This window comes from Lissotriton vulgaris, chromosome 5 (genome assembly GCF_964263255.1).
Source record: "Lissotriton vulgaris chromosome 5, aLisVul1.2, whole genome shotgun sequence".
NCBI lineage: Eukaryota > Metazoa > Chordata > Amphibia > Caudata > Salamandridae > Lissotriton > Lissotriton vulgaris.
In genome coordinates, this window is record NC_141693.1 from 1,961,305,359 (window position 1) to 1,961,324,871 (window position 19,513).

Below are 19,513 nucleotides of genomic sequence, written 5' to 3' on the forward strand. Positions count from 1 at the left end.
GTATGAGGCTTCCTTAGACTGTGAACAACAGTTGTAGGACCTGCCTGCCTCCACTACTTGGTGTGCCTTTCACTGGGATCCATGACATTAGAAGACAAGCAAACATGTTTAACCCCAAGTGTCAGTGTGTGTGTGTGTGTGTAATCAGTGCACCCCTCTTTCCCCTCATTAGGTGTTGGACTCCGCTGCTCGCCAATCTGTCCCCAATGTTACCCGCTGGTTCCAGACATGCATTCATCAGCCTGAGTTCCTGAAAGTCCTGGGGGAGGTGACATTGTGTGAGAAGACCTCGCAGTGCCCCAAAGTGTCTGAGAACAAAGGTATGTCTTGCAATGTTGGTGAACCCTAGAAGTCTAGAAAAAAGAATGAGTACGTCCGTCAAATAGTAGCGCTTTTAAAGGTAAGTTTAGAGCACCTGGGCTGTGGGCGGATGCAGAGAACAAACACATCGCTTTGAATTACATGCACAAGAGGATAACAGTTAAAAAGTAGGCAATCTTAATACTGGTTCTGCAAATTAAAATCCGGGACTTGTAGGGAAAACAAGATGGTAAACTTCAAACTAATTGACACTTAGCTGAAAATATATTAACTGCAAAGCTGTGATTGTGCACAGGTACAAGTTCTTTAAGAGGATCTTACATTACCAGATCACTTTTCTTTCAGAAACCCAGTCATTACCTTTTACCTAACAAACCTCCTCATCTTCTGGCTGCGTCCATGAGACTGCATTTTATAAACTCTCTGCCACAGCAGCGGGACCCCAAATTCCCCTTCTGAGCAGGGAGCCACTCTTATTGCGAAAGCCCATTCTAGCCAAATGTTTTTAAATTAAGCAGTGTAATCGCTCTCTCTCGCCCTTTCACTATTAAGTTTGTATAGTGTGCTTTAATATAATTGTTTTTCTGGGGAAAAACCTGATTATTTTCTTAGGGGGCAAATATTAAAAACCGTAAAAAATTAGATTATTTATGGCAAAATGTTTGTTACCGGCCATCGTGAGAATAACATTATTTTAGGATGTTTCAGAGAACTCATTTTGGGGGCGTGGACCTCTTACTAAAAACATTATTTAAAAAGTAGAATATTTATGCCAAAATGCTTTACAGTCCACGGTGAGAATAAAATTATTTTAAGATGTTTAAAAAGAACTAATATTTCGGGCAGTATACTCCATATTATTTTTTGAATCTGTATGGACTGTGAAATAATCCTGAAATTGGTGTAGATCTTTGCCAAAACCTGTCATTTGAGCAGAAAACAAAATTATTGCTTCTACCATCGCTCTGCTCCCAAGACCTTTCGTATTTGTGGGTAATGTAATACAATTCGCTCTATCAGTAAAATGAAGTAGATGCGTCCGCCTTCTTCTAGATTTGTTAATGGAATGATTTTGAGAACAACCAATGATCGATGTGTCAAGATTACTGCTGTTGCCCATTTTCGTATGACTGTCATGCCAGATTGCTAGACTATAGGACCTATAATCCCTGCTTTGTGAGACGGTCTACTCAACTCATCCTTGTATATCTGCGTTAGCAGGTAAGCCAGTGTCAGCCTCCTCCAGCTTGCCTGCTCCCGCACAATCGTCATTGACCCAGGCTGAGGAGGAAGGGATGGTGAAGACACCCGCCCAGCTGAAGAAGGAGGCAAAGAAGAAGGAGAAACTGGATAAGTTTCAGCAGAAGAAAGACAAGCTGAAGGAGCAGCAGACTGAGGTATGATTCTTTACTTTCTGTTACTGCTCATTTCCTTTTGCCCCTGCACTTCCTGAAGCATGCATCGGACGTCTGGACACAGGTCTACAGCTTGGAATGGCAAGGTCTGTGGCATCTCTGATGTCCTTGATGGATTGAAATGTGGATAGAGTGATCTTCTATTTCTTTGTAAACAATCCTCACTGACACTCTTCAGAGATGCTGGGTTCTTTAAGTTACTGAAGGTCCGTTTGATTCCTGGCCCCTTAACAGAAGGAATTATGTCTTTAGTTTTAGGGCGTCAACTGTAACAACAGCAATGTATGGAATGCTTGAATTAATCGCTGCCACCGGCTATCACCGAAGGTCGCATCCCTATCCATCATTTTTGCCTACCTTCCCACCTCAGCCATATCTTTTTGGAACAGTTTATGTATGTTTTTGTTAAAAGTTGTGTTATAATGTTACTTTTCTACACCCTCTGACGTGGAGCATGAGCATTCATTGGTTCGGAGTACTAACTTTGTGGCCTTTTTAAATGTTGAAAGAGGCCATTCCACAGAGTGAGATCTGGGAGGACAGTGAGGAATCTACTGTAAGTTAGAGTATCCACCAAAAGAGCATTACCAAAGGTAAGGCACTTCTGATGGACATGTCTAACCACAGATTACTCATTTTAGAATAGATGCCAAAGCAGTACCTCCTAACGTGGAGAGTCTGGAGTGAAGTCAGACCAAAAAGTCTTGCATGACCAAGCAGGCAAAATGCCCTTTCTGTCGAATCTGGCAGTCAAGGGAGTAGTATTTCCTTGTAAACGTGTGCACTGACATCCACGTCCCAGAGTGACAGTTGTGAAGGACAGGCACTCAGGCACTCTGCATGCCAATGCAGAAGTAGCAGTCTTACCCCTGGTGGATTGGGCCTCTGACTTTTGAGAGGCTCCTTTTTGACCGGTGTGGAGAAGATTTTAATGGGGGGGATAAACCAATTTGACAAGGTCCTCCTCTACTCGGCCTTCCCTTTGCACTGAAGAACTCCCAGAAAGTTGGCAGTCCACTTGATGATACTTTATGTAAAAACTTAAAACTCCTTTGGGGTCCCGCTAATGGAGCCTCTCCTGCTTTCGAGGTGTGAAGGAGAGAAACTAACTCAGGCAGGGTGATGGATTTCCCAACGGGGAAGGGAGTCTCATTCATGGAAAGAATGTTGCTCGAGTTCTCCGTACCAATTTGTCTCAGAAAAGTAGAGCTGTTACACTGAAAATGCGTGAAATTTAATTACATGATAAGCTGATGTAATTGCAATGAGGAAGACAGGCTTTAAAGTCAGGCGCGATGCAGCAAGCCATTATACGTCGGTTTGAAGGGCGTACCCTTAAGAAATGCCAAAAGCAGGTAAGGTCCTACTGTAGCATCAGAAAATTGTTTGAAAGAGAACATTTGTTAAACTATTAATAAAGTTCATCGCAGCAGGACTGTTGATCCTAGTTGCGGCAAATGTAGAAAGGCCAAAATCTCAGACAAATGATCTATAATAGTGTCCACTTCAAGACCTTGCTGGGCCAAAGATGAAATTAATGAGGACATCCAAACGCTTTGCTTGTAAGGAGTAAGTCTTGTGAAAACCACTGCAAGCCTCAAATTTGTCCCAGCTCCCAATGGATTTCCTGGGAAGCTGCCTGGTGGCTAGGATGACCTCCACCATTTCATACAGGAGGTCGAACACAGTCCATTGCTGCTGCTAGATCACCACATGGGTTAGATTGCGCCGATTCGGGTGGAGGGCCCTGTTGGTGTGAGAGGATGTCCTCGTGAGGTAAGAAACTGTATGACGGCCAAAGGCTACTTGACTGCACAAACTAGTAGACTCCCCTCGTTCGACTGCTAAATTGCCCACCTCCTTGGGTTAGCTGTTAGATAACCAAAATACATAAACAGTATCAAAATGGAAAGGCCACTCCAACAGTTAGTTCGTTGAATTCAATTCTTATGTTAGAATAGTTAATTCCATTGATATTTTTCAAACTAATTTTTTTTAATGAAATACCTTAAAGTTGAAGAAAAATAAGTTGTTTTAAGACGTCTGAAGTCGTAACTTCGATGAACTAACTGCTGGACGTTTCCTTTCCATTTTAATACTCCTCGTGAAGTGGTAGCCTGATCGAAGGACAGATGCTCTTGCCCATAATGTTTGAGTACAATACGCTTATGACTTAATCTGGAGCCACTTGGATGACTTGGGCTCAGTGTTCCTGATATTTTTCAGAACTCGGGGGTCGGTAGGCAGGGTGGGAATGTGTTCTGGAGTCCCATGTTTCATTCCAGCTGGAATAATCTGCGGAAAATCCAGCTTACAAAATGTTTGACATCATGCTTCTCGTTGGTGGTGAAAAGATCTCGCCTGGGTTCTCCCCACTGTTAGTGCGACCTCCTGGTGCAGACAACCATCGTAATCCACCAGGTGCTGCGTGCTGAATGTGGCTGGAGACCATGAAGTTGTGCGACTGCCATTGTGATGTCCTTCTTTTTAGGTCTCGCCTGGAATAGCATGCGAAGGATGCGTCCAGCTGGAGACTTATAGCTGCCCGTCTCGGGGGAATGAGGGACAAGAGGGTGTTACGAGCTTGAAAGCCGGATTTGGGTGCGCGCACGTTCCGTCCCGCGCCGTGCACTTCCCTCCCATACATGCGCACGCATATACACACACACACACAGACAGACAGACACTCGCTCGCTCACACACACACGCACACACGAGCACCCATACATACAGAGAAGCTACCCCGCATACACACACTGCATACACACACGCTCCCCCCTTACCTCACCAGAGACACACACACGAGCGCACATACACACACGTACGCATACAGAGACACCCCCGCCGTCGCACACATACACACACACGCCCCCCCCCGCTCCCGAATACAGTCCCACTTACCGCCAATCCGGTGTTCTGTAGCCTCCGCGGGGCTCTCCCTCGGGCATGGGAGCCCCGCGTCACCACTGCTACTCGGGCCAAGAACTCCGTGGGCGCTGATTCGCGCACAAGACGGAAGTCCCGCCCCCACGCTAAGTTTCGTTTTCATGAGTGCGTGCGCGCATCTTGTTTACTAATGTGATGCCTGCTGCTTGGCTGGTTCCACTGTACCGCCTGCTGCAGGAATAAGATAATGGATTCGTCTGATGAAAACTGGACTCGAGATTGCAGAGTTTGGATGAGCTCATCTTGCTGCATTTTGCAGGGTTTAGGTCATCCTCTTTTTAAAATCTCTGGGTGAAGTCATTTTCAGAGGAGGACTGCGTCAGGATTGATGGCGGCATCATAAGGGAAAAGAAGGAATGAAAATGTCACATTCTTCCTGGGCGCAGCTATTGCCCCCATATTTTTTTAAATATCCACTGTTCTGACTACCCTGAGCACCTAACACATGTTCTTACTTTGAGCGAATCTTCGTGTATGTGATCGCAATTTCCCAATAACCGTATTGCAAAACGTGGTAGCGTGATATCAACTTGCCAGTACTACTGTATAGCCTGTACTCTTATGGTCTGTTCCCTCCTAAACAAGCATGTCCTCCTGCTACACCAAGGGAGGGTGAAGGCTAACACTGAGTTCTTAAGACTGCCCCTCACAATCTCTGCATGCATCACCTGTGTGATGCCGCTAATTTTATTTCCCCACCTGCTCAGCTCGGGTATTCAAAGGCGACAAGATAACTTTCCTCTTCTACCAATGGATCATTCTTCCAATTCGTCATTTGCCCTCACTGCTTGTTTAATTTCATTTGTTCTTTTGTTTGTAATGGTATTCATTGCATAGAGCACCTCTGGTTAATAGCTATAGTGTGTTACCAGCTGTGGGTATGCCATGTTTCTGCTGCCTGATCCATTGCATTAGTTAATGGCTGGGTTGTTCTGCCCTAAGATTCCGCACAGAGTTTTATATGCCAGTAAAGAGTGTTCTTAATTTCTTCAATGTGAGATTTTGTTACTCTATATTTCGGAATTACATTTATCAACTATTATAACTCAGATTAGAATTTAGGACTATGTGGGGTCAGTTAAAAGTGGCGAGGAAGGGCGAATTGCCCAAATAACATAAAGTCCCTGACATGTGTTATATTGTGATGATTATTCATTTAGCTTTTAACACTGGGAAATGCCATTAAAGTTGAGTAGATGCAGAACAGTATATGTTCTACTGGTGGCCGTATTTCTTAGAAAAAATGGTAATCATTTGTATGAAGGGGTGTGAAATTACTATTCTTTTTTTGTTTAGGCATAGTTTGTACAGCTATTAAATAGGTTTAATGTAATTTATTTTTGTTTGCGCTATTTTAAGTTCATAATTTAATGTGAAAAAGCACACTTTGGTTTATTGCCCACTTTTCTCACTATTACAGGGCTTCAGATAACGCCGCCCCTCTTGGTAAAATTCGACCCAGATGGCAACCCCTATAAGTACTGCCCAATGCATTGATAAAAAAACAGTATTGACAACCGGATTGTAATCGTTTTAATTCCAGAGTAGATAATAACATAAGCCCAATTTGGCGTTTTGTTTATATTTAATTAGTGATTTTATATAGCCCTTGGGTATCATGACGCTTTACAAGAGTAGCGTTACCAACAATCATCTTGAGGAATTATTTGGGTTACTGCAAGGGAAACGTGAAAAAGAGACATTCGAGAGTGCGTGGGAGATCATGGTTTTCACCAAGTGCCTTTCAAACAGAAGGGTAATCTTCTGCCGGGGGAGACTCTTCAGTAATGGATGACAAAATGTATCTATTTCTGGAAGTCTCGAATCTCCCTAAGAAGGCGGGTTTTATTCCCTCAAGCGCTCCGAGTCTGTGAGTGAGTTTTAGAGGGAAGCCTGACACTGCACGCGCCCACCCCCTGACACTACGCGCGAGGGCGCACGGACTCCTCGTCCTCGAGACAGGAAGTTAAGGGGTGCTCTGGGTTTTGCATGATTTCCACATGCTTGAACCGGCGCCCAGCACAAGTCGGCTGCTGCTCAGGAAGTCGTATATGTGTCTTTGGTGTTGCTTGTAAAATTACGTTTTTACAACCTGTTTTATGTTGTAACAGACACTTTCGGACACGCCGTCGTCTGAATGTATTTTATCATTGAAAGTCGAGGCGGGAGTGAGGTTCTGCCTCTCCCACCTGCTTGTGGGGTTGGCTGCTCTTTTTTCCTGACCTTAGTTTCGAAGTTGTTTTGAGACTATTGCACACTCTGCACCCTCACACACACACACTCTGCACCCTCACACACACACACTTTGCGCACACACACACACACACACACTCTGCACCCTCACACACACACACTCTGCACCCTCACACACACACACTCTGCACCCTCACACACACACACACTCTGCACCCTCACACACACACACTCTGCACCCTCACACACACACACACTCTGCACCCACACACTCTGCACCCTCACACACACACACACTCTGCACCCTCACACACACACACACTCTGCACCCTCACACACACACACACTCTGCACCCTCACACACACACACACTCTGCCCCCTCACACACACACACACACTCTGCACCTTCACACACACACCCTCACACACACACACACACTGCACCCTCACACACACACACTCTGCACCCTCACACACACACACTCTGCACCCTCGCACACACACACACACTCTGCACCCTCACACACACACACACACTCTGCACCCTCACACACACACTCTGCACCCTCACACAATTACACTCTACTGAATACAACATACACTCCACACAATACCACTCAGTGCCACATAATTATATGCTACATAATTACACTTCGCTCAACGTAACATACACTCCAAATACCACTCAGTGCCACATAATTACACACCACATAATTACACTCTACTGAATGCAACACACACTCCACACAATACCACTCAGTGCCACATAATTATATGCTACATAATTACAATGCAACATACACTCCACACAATACCACTCAGTGCCACATAATTATTTGCTACATAATTACAATGCAACATACACTCCAAACAATACCATTCAGTGCCACATAATTACACGCCACATAATTACACTGCACTCAATGCAACATACACTCCAAATACCACTCAGTGCCACATAGTTACACGCCACATAATTACACTCTATCTATCTATCATCACCACAGCATCACTCAGCACCACCACAGCATCCCACAGGGGCACCACAACATCACTATGCGCTACCACAGCATCACTGAACGCCACAGCAATACTCGACACAACCACAACATCACTCGGCACCACCACAGCATCAATCTGTGCAACCATTCAACAACAACTGGTGCAAATATGTCCTCTCAATGTTTCAAGCTTTATTACAATTGTCACCAAAAGAGGTTATTTCACTTCTGTTCTCGGATTTTCGTCGCAATAAAATACACTGAACATAATCTTCACAAAAGTTATTTACAAAAGTTTAAGCTATTGCCATTATAAATTACAATAACTTTTATTTAACTATTAATTATTAAAAAGAAATAATAGCAATTGTTATTTGTAATATCAATACATCTAAGTCCAGTAAATACAACACATATTGCATTACAAATGCTATAGGTGTCACATTTGCGAAAGTTAAAAGTATTGGCATTGTAAATGACAAAACTATTAATTTCGCGATTTTCAAAACCAACACATAAATAAAAAATGTGTCATTTACAATACCAATAGCTCAAACTTTCCTAATGCGAGACCTATTGCATTGCAAATTAGTTGTCACCTGCGTTTCCATGGGGTGGGTGTTTACCTGTTGAGCCCCCGAGCAATGAACTGCTACTGGGGGTTTAAACAAGGCTGGAATGAACGGAGAACTGTAGATGCTTCCAGATGCTGCTTTCCTGCTTCCTCGGTGAACTAACTGGGGTAGGGAGCTCCTGTGCCGCACTGTATACCTGCTGCAAAGGGTTGGAAAATAAAGTAGGGCTCTAGGTGAGAAATGCGAAAGTGAGCAAAGCTCTGTTCGCCTAGATTTGAAGTGGCAGTGCGCTCTCTGATTGCAGCCGTCTGGGGTGGGAACAGTGGGTCCCATGGAATTCCTAAACTGTGCCGGGCACACCTTTTTAAAAGGTGCCCCCAGCGCAATAAAGGAACATTCACTTCATGTATAATACGGCCCCTGTTGCTCAAAGCTTCCGTGTCTGAGTACCCGTTGCACAACTGCAGATGTCCGGTGTAGTGCTGCGACGCAAGGCAGATCACAGAAGGAGCTGCATGTTCAGACCTCTCCTGCGGGCATGGGACTTTACCAACGTGCAGTTCATAGTGACTGCCTTCAGAAGAGCAGGGCCTGGAGCATGGCGCCTGGTAGCATGCTGTGGTGCTGCACTCCCACAAGAGGGCGCACAAGAGCCTGGCACACTGCCCTACCAGGTGTGCCCATCTATTGGACAGGGTGCCACCTCTGCTCCATGCCCTTGGGTGAGTGTTCTTCACGGCCTGTTTCCTTTGCAGCCCGTTCTGAGGGGCCATCTTGTGCTTTGGACACACACCCCTCTTGCTTGGACAGTGGTAGAGCATGTAGGACCCGCTGGTTTCAACCCATTATTTAATGGGTGCAGGCTGGTGGATAAGGCAACAACAGTAAGTTGGCTCATCACTCCCTTTCTAGACTCTGTTTCGTGGTATGTGGCTGTTTGTATGCACTCGAGCATATTGTATAATGCTATTAAAACAGAGACTTTTTAGGTCGATCCTGAGCAGCGCATGTGCTGCTCTTCGAAGCACGCTGTATTCAGGTATGGACTTGCTAAGATAAGCTTGCAGTGTTGTCCTATCGCTGAAGGTTGGTAGGTTGGGGAAGAAGTGTCTGGGGCATCCTTTAAACAAGCATTTGCAATGCAATAGGTCTCACTTTTGCGAAAGTTTAAGCTATTAGCATTGTAAATGACAGTGCCTTTTATTTATGTTTTAAAAGCAAAAACATAAATAAAAGGTATTGCCATTTACAATGCCAATAGCTCTAACTTTAATAATGCGAGACCTATTGCATTGCAAATGCTTGTTAGAGTTGGAGTGGTGGGATGGGATTGAGACCCACTTTAGTTTCTTATCCTTGTGCTTGGACTACAGCTTACCAGAGGACCTCTAGAGCGAAGTTGAGCGGTCTTGGCAACAGCCTCGGGCTGGGTTCAAGTGCATAACTTGGACTGGGAGGAATACTAAAGCGGAGGTCGCAACTTCTTGTGTTCGGCAACATACAGCGTCGACTTCCTGGTCTCTGAGCGCTTTTGGGTGCATGATATCTCACTTAGTGCACAACTTTGAGACGTGGATTGAGCGTAGATACCAAAGACACACCTCGTGTGGCCCTATGACTGACATCTGCTTCCTGCAGTGGCGACATCGCTTGAAAGCTGTCCTTTTGGGTAGGGACCTTGTTCCTTTTCTCACTGGTTTGAAATATTATGAAGAAGCATCAAGAAACCAACACAGTTGGGAGCGGTGCTGCAGATCCGCTTCAGAAGGCGCAGAAAGAAAGGAACTGCCGTCAGTGCGAATGGGTGGCGTTTATATGTGGCTCCACTCTGTCACTCCTTGGGCGGTATGTGAAACCACACAATTCCACCTAGACATGTGCAGCGCACCTCATCCAGTTGGCACCTGGGTAGAATACTAAGGTGTGAAATCTGCGGTTGGAAGTACACATCAGAATCTTTGGTACTGACTGGTGAAATGACAAACCACTTCAAGGATTCTGGCCTCTAGATTTGGAAGAGTTTTATTTGCTGGAAGATTGGATATTTTGGGATTTGAATGTGTGACGCTTTATGGACCAGGCATAGTCTTTTTTTTGTGACCTTTAAATTGGAAGCCAAGTTAGTTTCTTTAGTGCATATGTGATGTGGTCTGAGTGGCTCAAGTTTAGAGTTGTGCAGCATGGTTTGCGAAGCCTAGGCTATGGGGCATTTATGGATGACTGCTTGGACTTGTGTGAAGGTCAGGTCACTGCTAAATATTGCTCCCTCTTTTTATGCCTGCTGCTCTGGTCTAGGGGTTGTCCTCCTCTGTCTAGTTCGATAAAAAGCTGTATCCATTGGCCCAGAAGCATCCTTGATCTTTCTACTTTTGAGGTTCAGCAAGTTGACCTTCACTCAAAATTCTCTACACCTCATACAAAGTACGTCGTTTTTTGATGTGTAAAAAGTAACCTTTATTATTAGTACATTGAAAGGTCCTAATTTTATTGACATTGGGTGGCAGAAATGATGACTAGCCATGGAAAATAAATCCAAATTATTAATTGAATTCTTATTTGAAAGTAACAATTAGTTTAATGTACACTGATTTTCTTTTTCATAAATGTTTTTTAAAAACGTTCCCTGTTACTTTAGATAGCGTAAAGTGAGTGTTCTTTTCTGGATTCAATCACAGTGCCATCTGGCCTCAAGGCCCTGCATTAGATGTAGTGCTTTGGTATTGGTCAATCCATGGACATTATGTACGTACAGGGTTTACTACTAGCGAGTATACTTGGAATAAGATCTGGCCCAAATGTTCTCAATCAAGGATTTATAAAGCATGGGAAATCAGCCATTAGGGTCTTATGGTGCTGTAGTCCTTACCTGCTTTTTTTGTAAATAAGGGGAAAGCAAGGAGAAGGCACTCAAAAGACAGGAGAAAAAGCAAGGAGGAGACAGGAGCAAGGACGATGCAGCAGCATGTGGAGATCTAGGCCTGATGCCTTCTGAATGGGGTCACGCTGCGGCCTCCATAAGAAGATCCTGGAAGGAGGGAGGGCGCTGGAGGCAGTGAGTGGCAATGAGTGAAAAACAAGGAGAAAGCAATGGAAACCAAGGGAAAGCGAGGAGAAGGTACTCGAAAAAACGGGGGGGGGAAGCAAGGAGGAAGCAGTGAAAACAAGGGTAAAACAAGGAGAAGACAGTAAAAGAAAACCTGGGATAAAGCAAGGCGAAAGCAGTGAAAACGAGGGAAAAGCAAGGAGAAGGCACTCAAAAAGCTGGTAAAAAGCAAGGAGAAGACAGGAGCAAGAGTGATACAGCGGCACGGAGAGAGCTTGGCCGGTGGTCCAGTTCTTGGTATAGTGCAAAGGGTGAGGCTTCATTGACCGTTCACCCACCATAAAACAAATGCTCTTTCTCTTCTCCTCCTTTAATACCTCCCTGATTCTTGGCAAGTAGAAGAAACCGAAAGTGGAGAAGAAAGAGAAGAAGGACCTTGGAGTGATCACGTATGACCTACCCACACCAGCCGGGGAGAAGAAAGGTATGAAGAGGGTGTAGTGAGTAAACTATCTGTTTCTAATTGTAGATGTTTGTGTGAAACATTATGTCGGTGAACATTCTGCAAGGGAGCTGGTCTGCCTCCACTGCATTATCTAAACTAGATGAATCCGCCCCCTTCAACAAATACCGTTTTCATTTTATCAACTGCTGGAAATGGGGAACTGGTAGAGTGTGGTGTTGAATTAAAATTTCCTGTTGTGCTTCATAAACCTCCTTGGTTTGGTCTTAAATCGGAACCACAACACGTAGCTGCACAGCATTGAACATTACACTGATAACAAAAGGGGGACCCATGCCATTACAAGCAGAAACTGCATGACCACTAGGTGATCTCTACTAAATGAATGTCTTTTGTAGTGCATGTCCTCTATCCAATTCTGTTGGAAATGTTTAGAGGGGTCCATTTTCAAACATGTTGTGAGGATTTGGTTGCCATTGCTGTTCTTGTTTAGTTACTATAGCTGATACACATATTCTCAAAAGCTGCTTATTGGTGGCACTTCTTAAAGAGACACATTGGACAGTAATATACTACTTCAGTTGTTACCCTTTTTTGTGTGGATTTCCTAAGTGCATTGAAACATAGGGTTGGTAGGGCCTTGTTATGGTCTGGTGATGATTATGGTTTTGGGGCACTCCGTCTCATGACTCATATGTGCCATCCCTTTCTCTCCATGTAATAGATGTAGCCTGTGCCATGCCAGACTCCTACAGCCCACAATATGTAGAAGCCGCATGGTACCCGTGGTGGGAGAAGCAAGGGTTCTTCAAGCCGGAGTATGGGGTAAGTGTATGGGGTCGACAGCCTCCAAGACCTCAAATACATGCATCTTGATATATTGTAGCAGAATAGTTTGCTATCTGCCCCTTATACAGCACGTTACATGGAACCTGTGGGTTCCTAGGTTGTCTGTATGTAGTATTAGTATTCTGAGACTTCCCTGGTACTTTGTGGCACTAATCGAAACAAAATAATTATTTATGATATAATCATCTAACAATGTTGCGTCTTTTGAGTGTATTATGATGGAATGTGTTGGTGAACAACTACATATATGTCTGTGGTGTACATGTAAAGCATGAACCAGCTACACAATAACGTGACTCTGTACATGACTGGAGGATGTACAAAAACCAAGAACTGGATTTGTTTCATGGAATCGTTCTTGAGACATTATCCAGTGTTGAGAGAGTGTGAGGTGATCCATCTTGTGGCCCTAGAAGAGGCTGGTTCTTTACTTCCGCCCTGAAGCGTAGGAGGGGTGTTTTTTAAATTGTTGTTATATAGCAGAAGCTTTTTCTCTGGTATTTTCCTTTGTATGGAATGTAGAGCCTATGTTTGCGGTTTACAGTTAGCTGGGCACATACATTAATATAGAGGAAATCCAGATAAAAGACGCAGGTCATGAGTGCTTACTTTAACCCATTGAACTTGTCTGCTGGTAAGTATGTCCCCTCATCCCTATCCTAGCAACCACCCCTTGAACTGTAACCCCTTTTCTATTGGGACTTGCCAAAGGGGACATGAGGTTCTCTATTAGGAAGAGGTAATATTTTTCAGAGACAAAAATGACCCTTCGTATTATAATGGTGGGAGCAGGTCTGCAATACTCCTTGAGACTCTGCGAGGTAGAATGAAAAATTTCCTAGCTAACGTACAGGAAAGTTTCAATTCTATTAAGGAGGCGGAGGCGAGGATTAGGCTGTTCTTTCTCGTTTATTTCTACTCCAGCAGCCATGAAAGATATCAACATTAGTAACAAAAAACCACATTTCCCATGAGCATCAGGGAAAATTGGAAACAGAAAATGTCCCGCACTTGACCAATCCCAGGTCAGGGCTCCTCATAACTCCCCTTCTGGCACTCTATCTTCCTCTTTCTTCCTGCGACACTGCCACAAGAGTACATCCGTCAGTCCTGCTTGCCTGCTTCCGCACCTACGGTACAAGAAGACTACGTAAGGCCCCAAGAAGTGAACTACGCACCACATGGGCAACATCATTGAGAGGCATCCAACGTCATAACTCATCATAAACCAGCAATAATTGAATTCGACATGAGAACCATTGTGCAACATACTTGGTAAGGAAACTGCATCAAAGATTTTACTTACTGACCCAACGTAGAATTTCTGGGAGGGTTCGAAGAAGACAGGGTGGGCTAATCCTCGCCTCTGCCTCCTTAATAGAATTGAAACTTTCCTGTACGTTAGCTAGGAAATTTTTCATTCTATGTCAGGAGCGGAGGCTTCTGATTAGGCTAGTTCAAAGCTTGTCGACCACCAGAGAAGCCAGCGAAGGCACTGGCTTAAAGTAAAATCTCTTGAAGGTGGAGTCGGAAGACCAGTCAGCTGCCTTCAGAATGTCTTCCAGACGAGCCCCCAGGGAAAAAGCCTTAGACGCCATCGCCCCCCTAACCGAATGGGCTCCAAACCGGGAAGTATCTATACCGGCCTCCTGCATAACCCAGCGCTCCCAGCGCGCAATAGTAGGGGATGAAACCGCTCTATGTGGCTTAGTAAGAGCAATGAACAATTGTTTGACACCCTGTGGGCGTATGTCAACAGTAGCCACTTCGTAGGCCTTTAAAGCCCTAACCACACACAACTTTGGGACATCTGGGAATGCAGGATACGAGATCGATCGGGAATCGCACTTAGTACGCCTCGAAAGATGGAAGGTTACCCCATCCGGGGACAGAATGCGACCCGTAAGGTCCAAGGCTCTCACATCCGAGACCCTGCGACATGAAATCAGACAAAGCAGCATAGCTAATTTAGCTGAAATCTGTTTTCTGGACAAGTATCTATTAGACGGCCAGTCTTGAAATAGGTTAAGAACTTTATTGACATCCCACAAAACTGAGTAGCGAGGTTGCGGGGGAACCGCAAGTCTCACCCCACGCAGCAGCTTACAGACCAGGGGGTGTTCGCCTATGGGCTTACCATCAATCGGGACGTGACCCGCCGAAATGGCCGAACGGAAGGTATTGATAGACCTGTAGGCCAAGCCCTCCCTCGACAGGGAAGCTAAGAAGTTAAGGACGTGGACAATGTCCGCCCCCATGGGATCAGCCTGGAATCGCAGACACCAACTACTCCACCTAGCCCATGCAGACCGGCATCTCTTGTTGGTGCTATCTGCCCAAGATTTGGCCAACAGTGCCGCAGCGTCCTCCGAAAGTCCCGGGACTTGCCAACGTCTCCTGTGACCCGCCAGGCCATCAGGCACAAGCTGCCTGTGGTCAGGAGGTGGTGAGGGTTCCCTTGAGGATTCCTGAGGAGATCTGGAACGCGGGGTAGAGGGATTGGAGAATCCCAAGAAAGTTCCATCAGAGCTGGAAACCAGACTTGCGACCTCCAGATCGGGGTGATCACCACCAGATCCGCCCGTTGTCTCCTCACTTGGGTGGACAGTCTCATGATCATCGCGAAGGGGGGAAACGCATAACCCTTCTCCTTGCTCCAGTCCTGCAAGAATGCATCGGTCGCCGCTGCCTCCGGGTCCGGGCGCCAACTGAAGTAGCGGCCCAGTTGAGCGTCCAGCTGCGAGGCAAAAAGGTCCACTGAAAACGGACCCCATCTGTCCCTGATCGCCTCGAACACGTCCGGGCGAAGTTGCCAAAGGCTGGTGTCCCTCCAGTGACGGGACCACCAATCCGCCACTAGATTGGCAGAGCCTGGGAGATGTTCCGCCGACAAGGAAATTTCGTGGGACAGGCAGTATTCCCATAGGGAACGAGCCAGATCAGATAATGCCTTGGACCTGGTTCCCCCTAGATGATTGATGTAGCGCACGGCCGCCACATTGTCCATCTTCAAGAGGACACAACACCGAAGCCTGTCCTTCGTCCAGCACCGCACCACAAAGGAGCCTGCCATTAATTCCAGACAGTTGATGTGCAGGCCTAGTTCTGCTGATGACCATGCGCCGCCTGTAGAAACAGCGCCGCAGCGCGCTCCCCATCCTAGGCCACTTGCATCGGATTCGATTACCAAATCCAGCTGCGAACCGAAAATGGCTCACCCGTTCCAGGCGTCCATATGATCGATCCACCACCGAAGCTCCGTCTTCGCCTCCTCCGTGAGTGGAACGACTTGTGAATAGGTCAGACCCTTGCGAAGGTGAAGGGCCTTGAGGCGCTGAAGGGCCCGGTAGTGAAGGGGCCCCGGAAAAATCGCCTGAATGGACGACGACAGAAGGCCGACTACCCTGGCCAGGTGGCGTAACTAGATCGTAGGACGTGCCAGGGTACGTCTCAGTTCGTGCCTGATCTTGGACAATTTCCGAGAGGGAAGGGACAAGGTGGCGTCCACTGAGTTTATCATAAAACCCAGGAACTGCATGTCTCGTGCCGGGGTAAGGCCCGACTTGGCCTGATTGATGATGAATCCCAAGGACTCCAAAAGAGTCACCGCTCTCTGAAGATGGGACAGTAGCGTTCACAGGCATTGGTTCAGAAGGAGAATATCGTCTAGGTAAATTATTAGACGGATGCCCTCCATGCGTAAGCGTTCCACCACAGGCTTCAGTGAAGCACCACGGCGCGGACGATAGTCCGAAAGGAAGGGAGACAAACTCGTAAATCCGGTGACCCCACCGAAACTGTAGAAAGCGCCTGTGGGGGGCAAAGATGGGAATCGTGAGGTAGGCATCCTTCAGATCCAAACGGACCATCCAGTCCCCCTCCTGAAGTAGGTCTCTCAGAAGATGGATGCCCTCCATCTTGAAATGGCGGTAGACCAGGCAGCCATTGAACTCCTTGAGGTTTATCACCGGGCGATAGCCGCCGTCCTGTTTCTCTACAAGGAAAATGTTGCTGAGAAAACCCCCCGGTGCCAGTGTGTCTGCACAATGGCTCCTTTGCGAAGAAGGTCCGCTACCTCCCCGTCTATGAGGGAAATTTGGTCTGGCGTAAAGCTGATGGGCTTGGGAAGAGCCGGTTGCCTGGGGAGCCCTGCATACTCTATGCGAAAACCTCCGACGGTCTGTAAGACCCAAGCGTCTGAGGTAATGGAAGACCATGCCTGTAAAAAATATTGGAGTCTGCCCCCCACTCTCAGACCCGTCACACTCTGAAGTCTCACCTCTGGAATTACTGTAGCCGCCGTCACCTCGTCCTCTTCCACCACGGCGGCGGGGGTAACCTCTAGTTTGGTAAAAGTTGCCGAACTTGTCGGGATCTTGATATTGGCCCCGATGGGAATCACCTTGCCTGTTGGAGCCTCTGGTGTAGGGTCTGCCAGACGAGCGGCCCCTGCCTCGGCAGGCTGCTCCAAAAACACGGGGGGAGAAGATTCTTTTCACGGGCGACTGGGCCTTGTCGAGTGAGTTGAATGTGTTGACGAATTTACCCAATTCCTTGACGAATGGGTCGCCGAAGAGGTTCCCCTCCGCCATTGGGCCTGCCTCGGAGGTTGCCAGTTCCCCCAGTTTTGGATCGATTTTAATAAGGATGGATCTTCTCCGCTCAGTAGAGATGGCCACATTCGCGTTCCCCAAGAAAATGATTGCCCTTTGCGCCCAACCGGAAAGGGTCTCTGGGGAGATCAGCGAACCTGAGGTTTTGGCGTCCTCAGCCATGTCAAGGATTTTCGCCAGGGGTCCTGCCGCATCCAAGAGTTTATCTTGGCAGGATCTCCAAGATCGATCGATACCTTTTTTGGGGTCTTTGACGAATTTGGTGAGGAAGGTAGACATTTTAGGGTCGATGTCCGGTGTTACCGCAACTTTGCCCTCCAAAGAGGGGCGCGGGCATTCGGCCCGAAGGCAGCTACGCACCTCCTGATCCAGGGGTTTACGCAGTCTGGCCGCCATGTAGGCCGCCACTTTGGGCGCGGGAACCCAGTGAGAAGAGCGCGGGTGGAGAAGCTCATCCGGGTTGAGCATGTCTGAGCTGAGATCTGGATGAGAGGACTGAGTGGCCCGTGCAGAGGCCCACGAATTATCAGGTTCTCCATCTCCGTCCGAGGTTTGTGGAGACCCGTCGGGGTCAACAGTATCCCCGTCACCATGACCTCCCCCCACGTCAGCAGTCGGAACCTCCCTAGAGGTAGAAGGGGCGTCGGAGGACTTAGCTTCCAAGAAAGCCTTCTTGAGGCGCGAAAACGCGTCCGAATCCACCCCTGTGTCCGCAGAGCGTTTCATCTTGGGTTCCGGCACAGAGGGTGAAACTTGGGCCGGGGACGTGGGGTCCTGCCGCCCTAGGGCGTCCGCCCCGTGTCCAAGGGGTTGGCATTGTGCTTGAAGTTGCTCGATCTTCTTTTCCAGGGGTTCGACAACCCGCGTCACCGCCTTCCACAAGGAGGAATCCATGACCTTACAGAAGTGGTTGTCCACCGGTAAATAGATAACCTGTTCCTCCTCCTCCTCAGCATAATATTCGTCGTTCTCCATCCCGGAGTGTAGGAAGGCCGTAGTGATCACAGGGGTTAAGATGGGGCAAGGCCCGAATGGAAAGGTCTTCCCGCCACAGCAGGGTCAAAGCAAGTGTAATCGGGACCCACCAGCCTCCGTTATGAGGCACACAAAAAACTGCCCGGGCCGGTCCCAAAATCGAAGTAACACCTTACCCGCAGCGCGGGTGTTCTGGCTCCGGGCAGGGCTCTGTTATATACGTAATGCCTATAGCGCTGCCAAATAGAACCCGCCGAACTTCCCTCACGGCGCGCGAAACAGTTAAGTCGCTTCGTCGACGGAAGGCACGAAGCGTACTCAACGACTCGCACTTCGCGGGGGGTCAAGCTCCTCAGAGCGGCAGCACAGGTGCGCGGTCCCCTAGCGGCCGGAGGCCGCCCGCGCACAGAGCCGAAAGAGACACTACCGCGAAAGGAGCGACGATCGCTCCCGCGGCCCTCACACGCAGTCGCCACACGCAAACCCAACGCGGCAGACTGCGAATCTAAGCATATCAGTAACAGTCAGAAAACACAAGAAAACCAAAAGCACTCATCTGTCTGCTGCTGGAGCAGCGAAGAAAGAGGAAGATAGAGTGCCTGAAGGGGAAGTTATGAGGAGCCCTGACCTGGGATTGGTCAAGTGCGGGACATTTTCTGTTTCCAATTTTCCCTGATGCTCATGGGAAATGTGGTTTTTGTTACTAATGTTGATATCTTTCATGGCTGCTGGAGTAGAAATAAACGAGAAAGAACAGCCTAATCAGAAGCATCTGCTCCTGACATAGAATTGGAATGAAGGAAGTGCAACCACATTGTGTTTTGAATGGTGGTTAAATTACATTCTGTCATTATTCTGCAACCTTGAGAGGCCTAGAGCATGGAATATCAATATATAGCTGTTCATCTGCTTTACAAAATAGTTGAGAACCATCAAAACATAATCCATTCCTTTTAGCACATCACTTGCATATGACTCTTGCTTTTGTAAACCTAATACAACATGTTGCACCAGACCCAGGCCCCAAGTAGTAGATCGATAAACTATATGTCCATACACTCCCCCAGATTGTCCCCAACCGGAGCCCCACCCTGTAATACTCCCATGCTTTGCACCAT

General features: G+C 47.1%; 1 protein-coding gene across 5 annotated transcripts in view; it reads left to right on the top strand.

The window, feature by feature from the left end:
- Positions 1-19,513, top strand: part of VARS1 (valyl-tRNA synthetase 1) — a 210,202-nt gene that overhangs the window by 54,650 nt on the left and 136,039 nt on the right. For 3 of the 5 annotated variants that reach the window (XM_086924645.1, XM_086924644.1, XM_086924646.1), the window contains exons 4-7: positions 173-320; positions 1,540-1,718; positions 11,895-11,979; positions 12,683-12,783. In XM_086924645.1, coding sequence (XP_086780771.1) covers positions 173-320; positions 1,540-1,718; positions 11,895-11,979; positions 12,683-12,783 — 513 coding nt within the window. The remainder of the gene's footprint in view (positions 1-172; positions 321-1,539; positions 1,719-11,894; positions 11,980-12,682; positions 12,784-19,513) is intronic. The other 2 variants (XM_086924647.1, XM_086924648.1) reach the window with 1 other exon arrangement.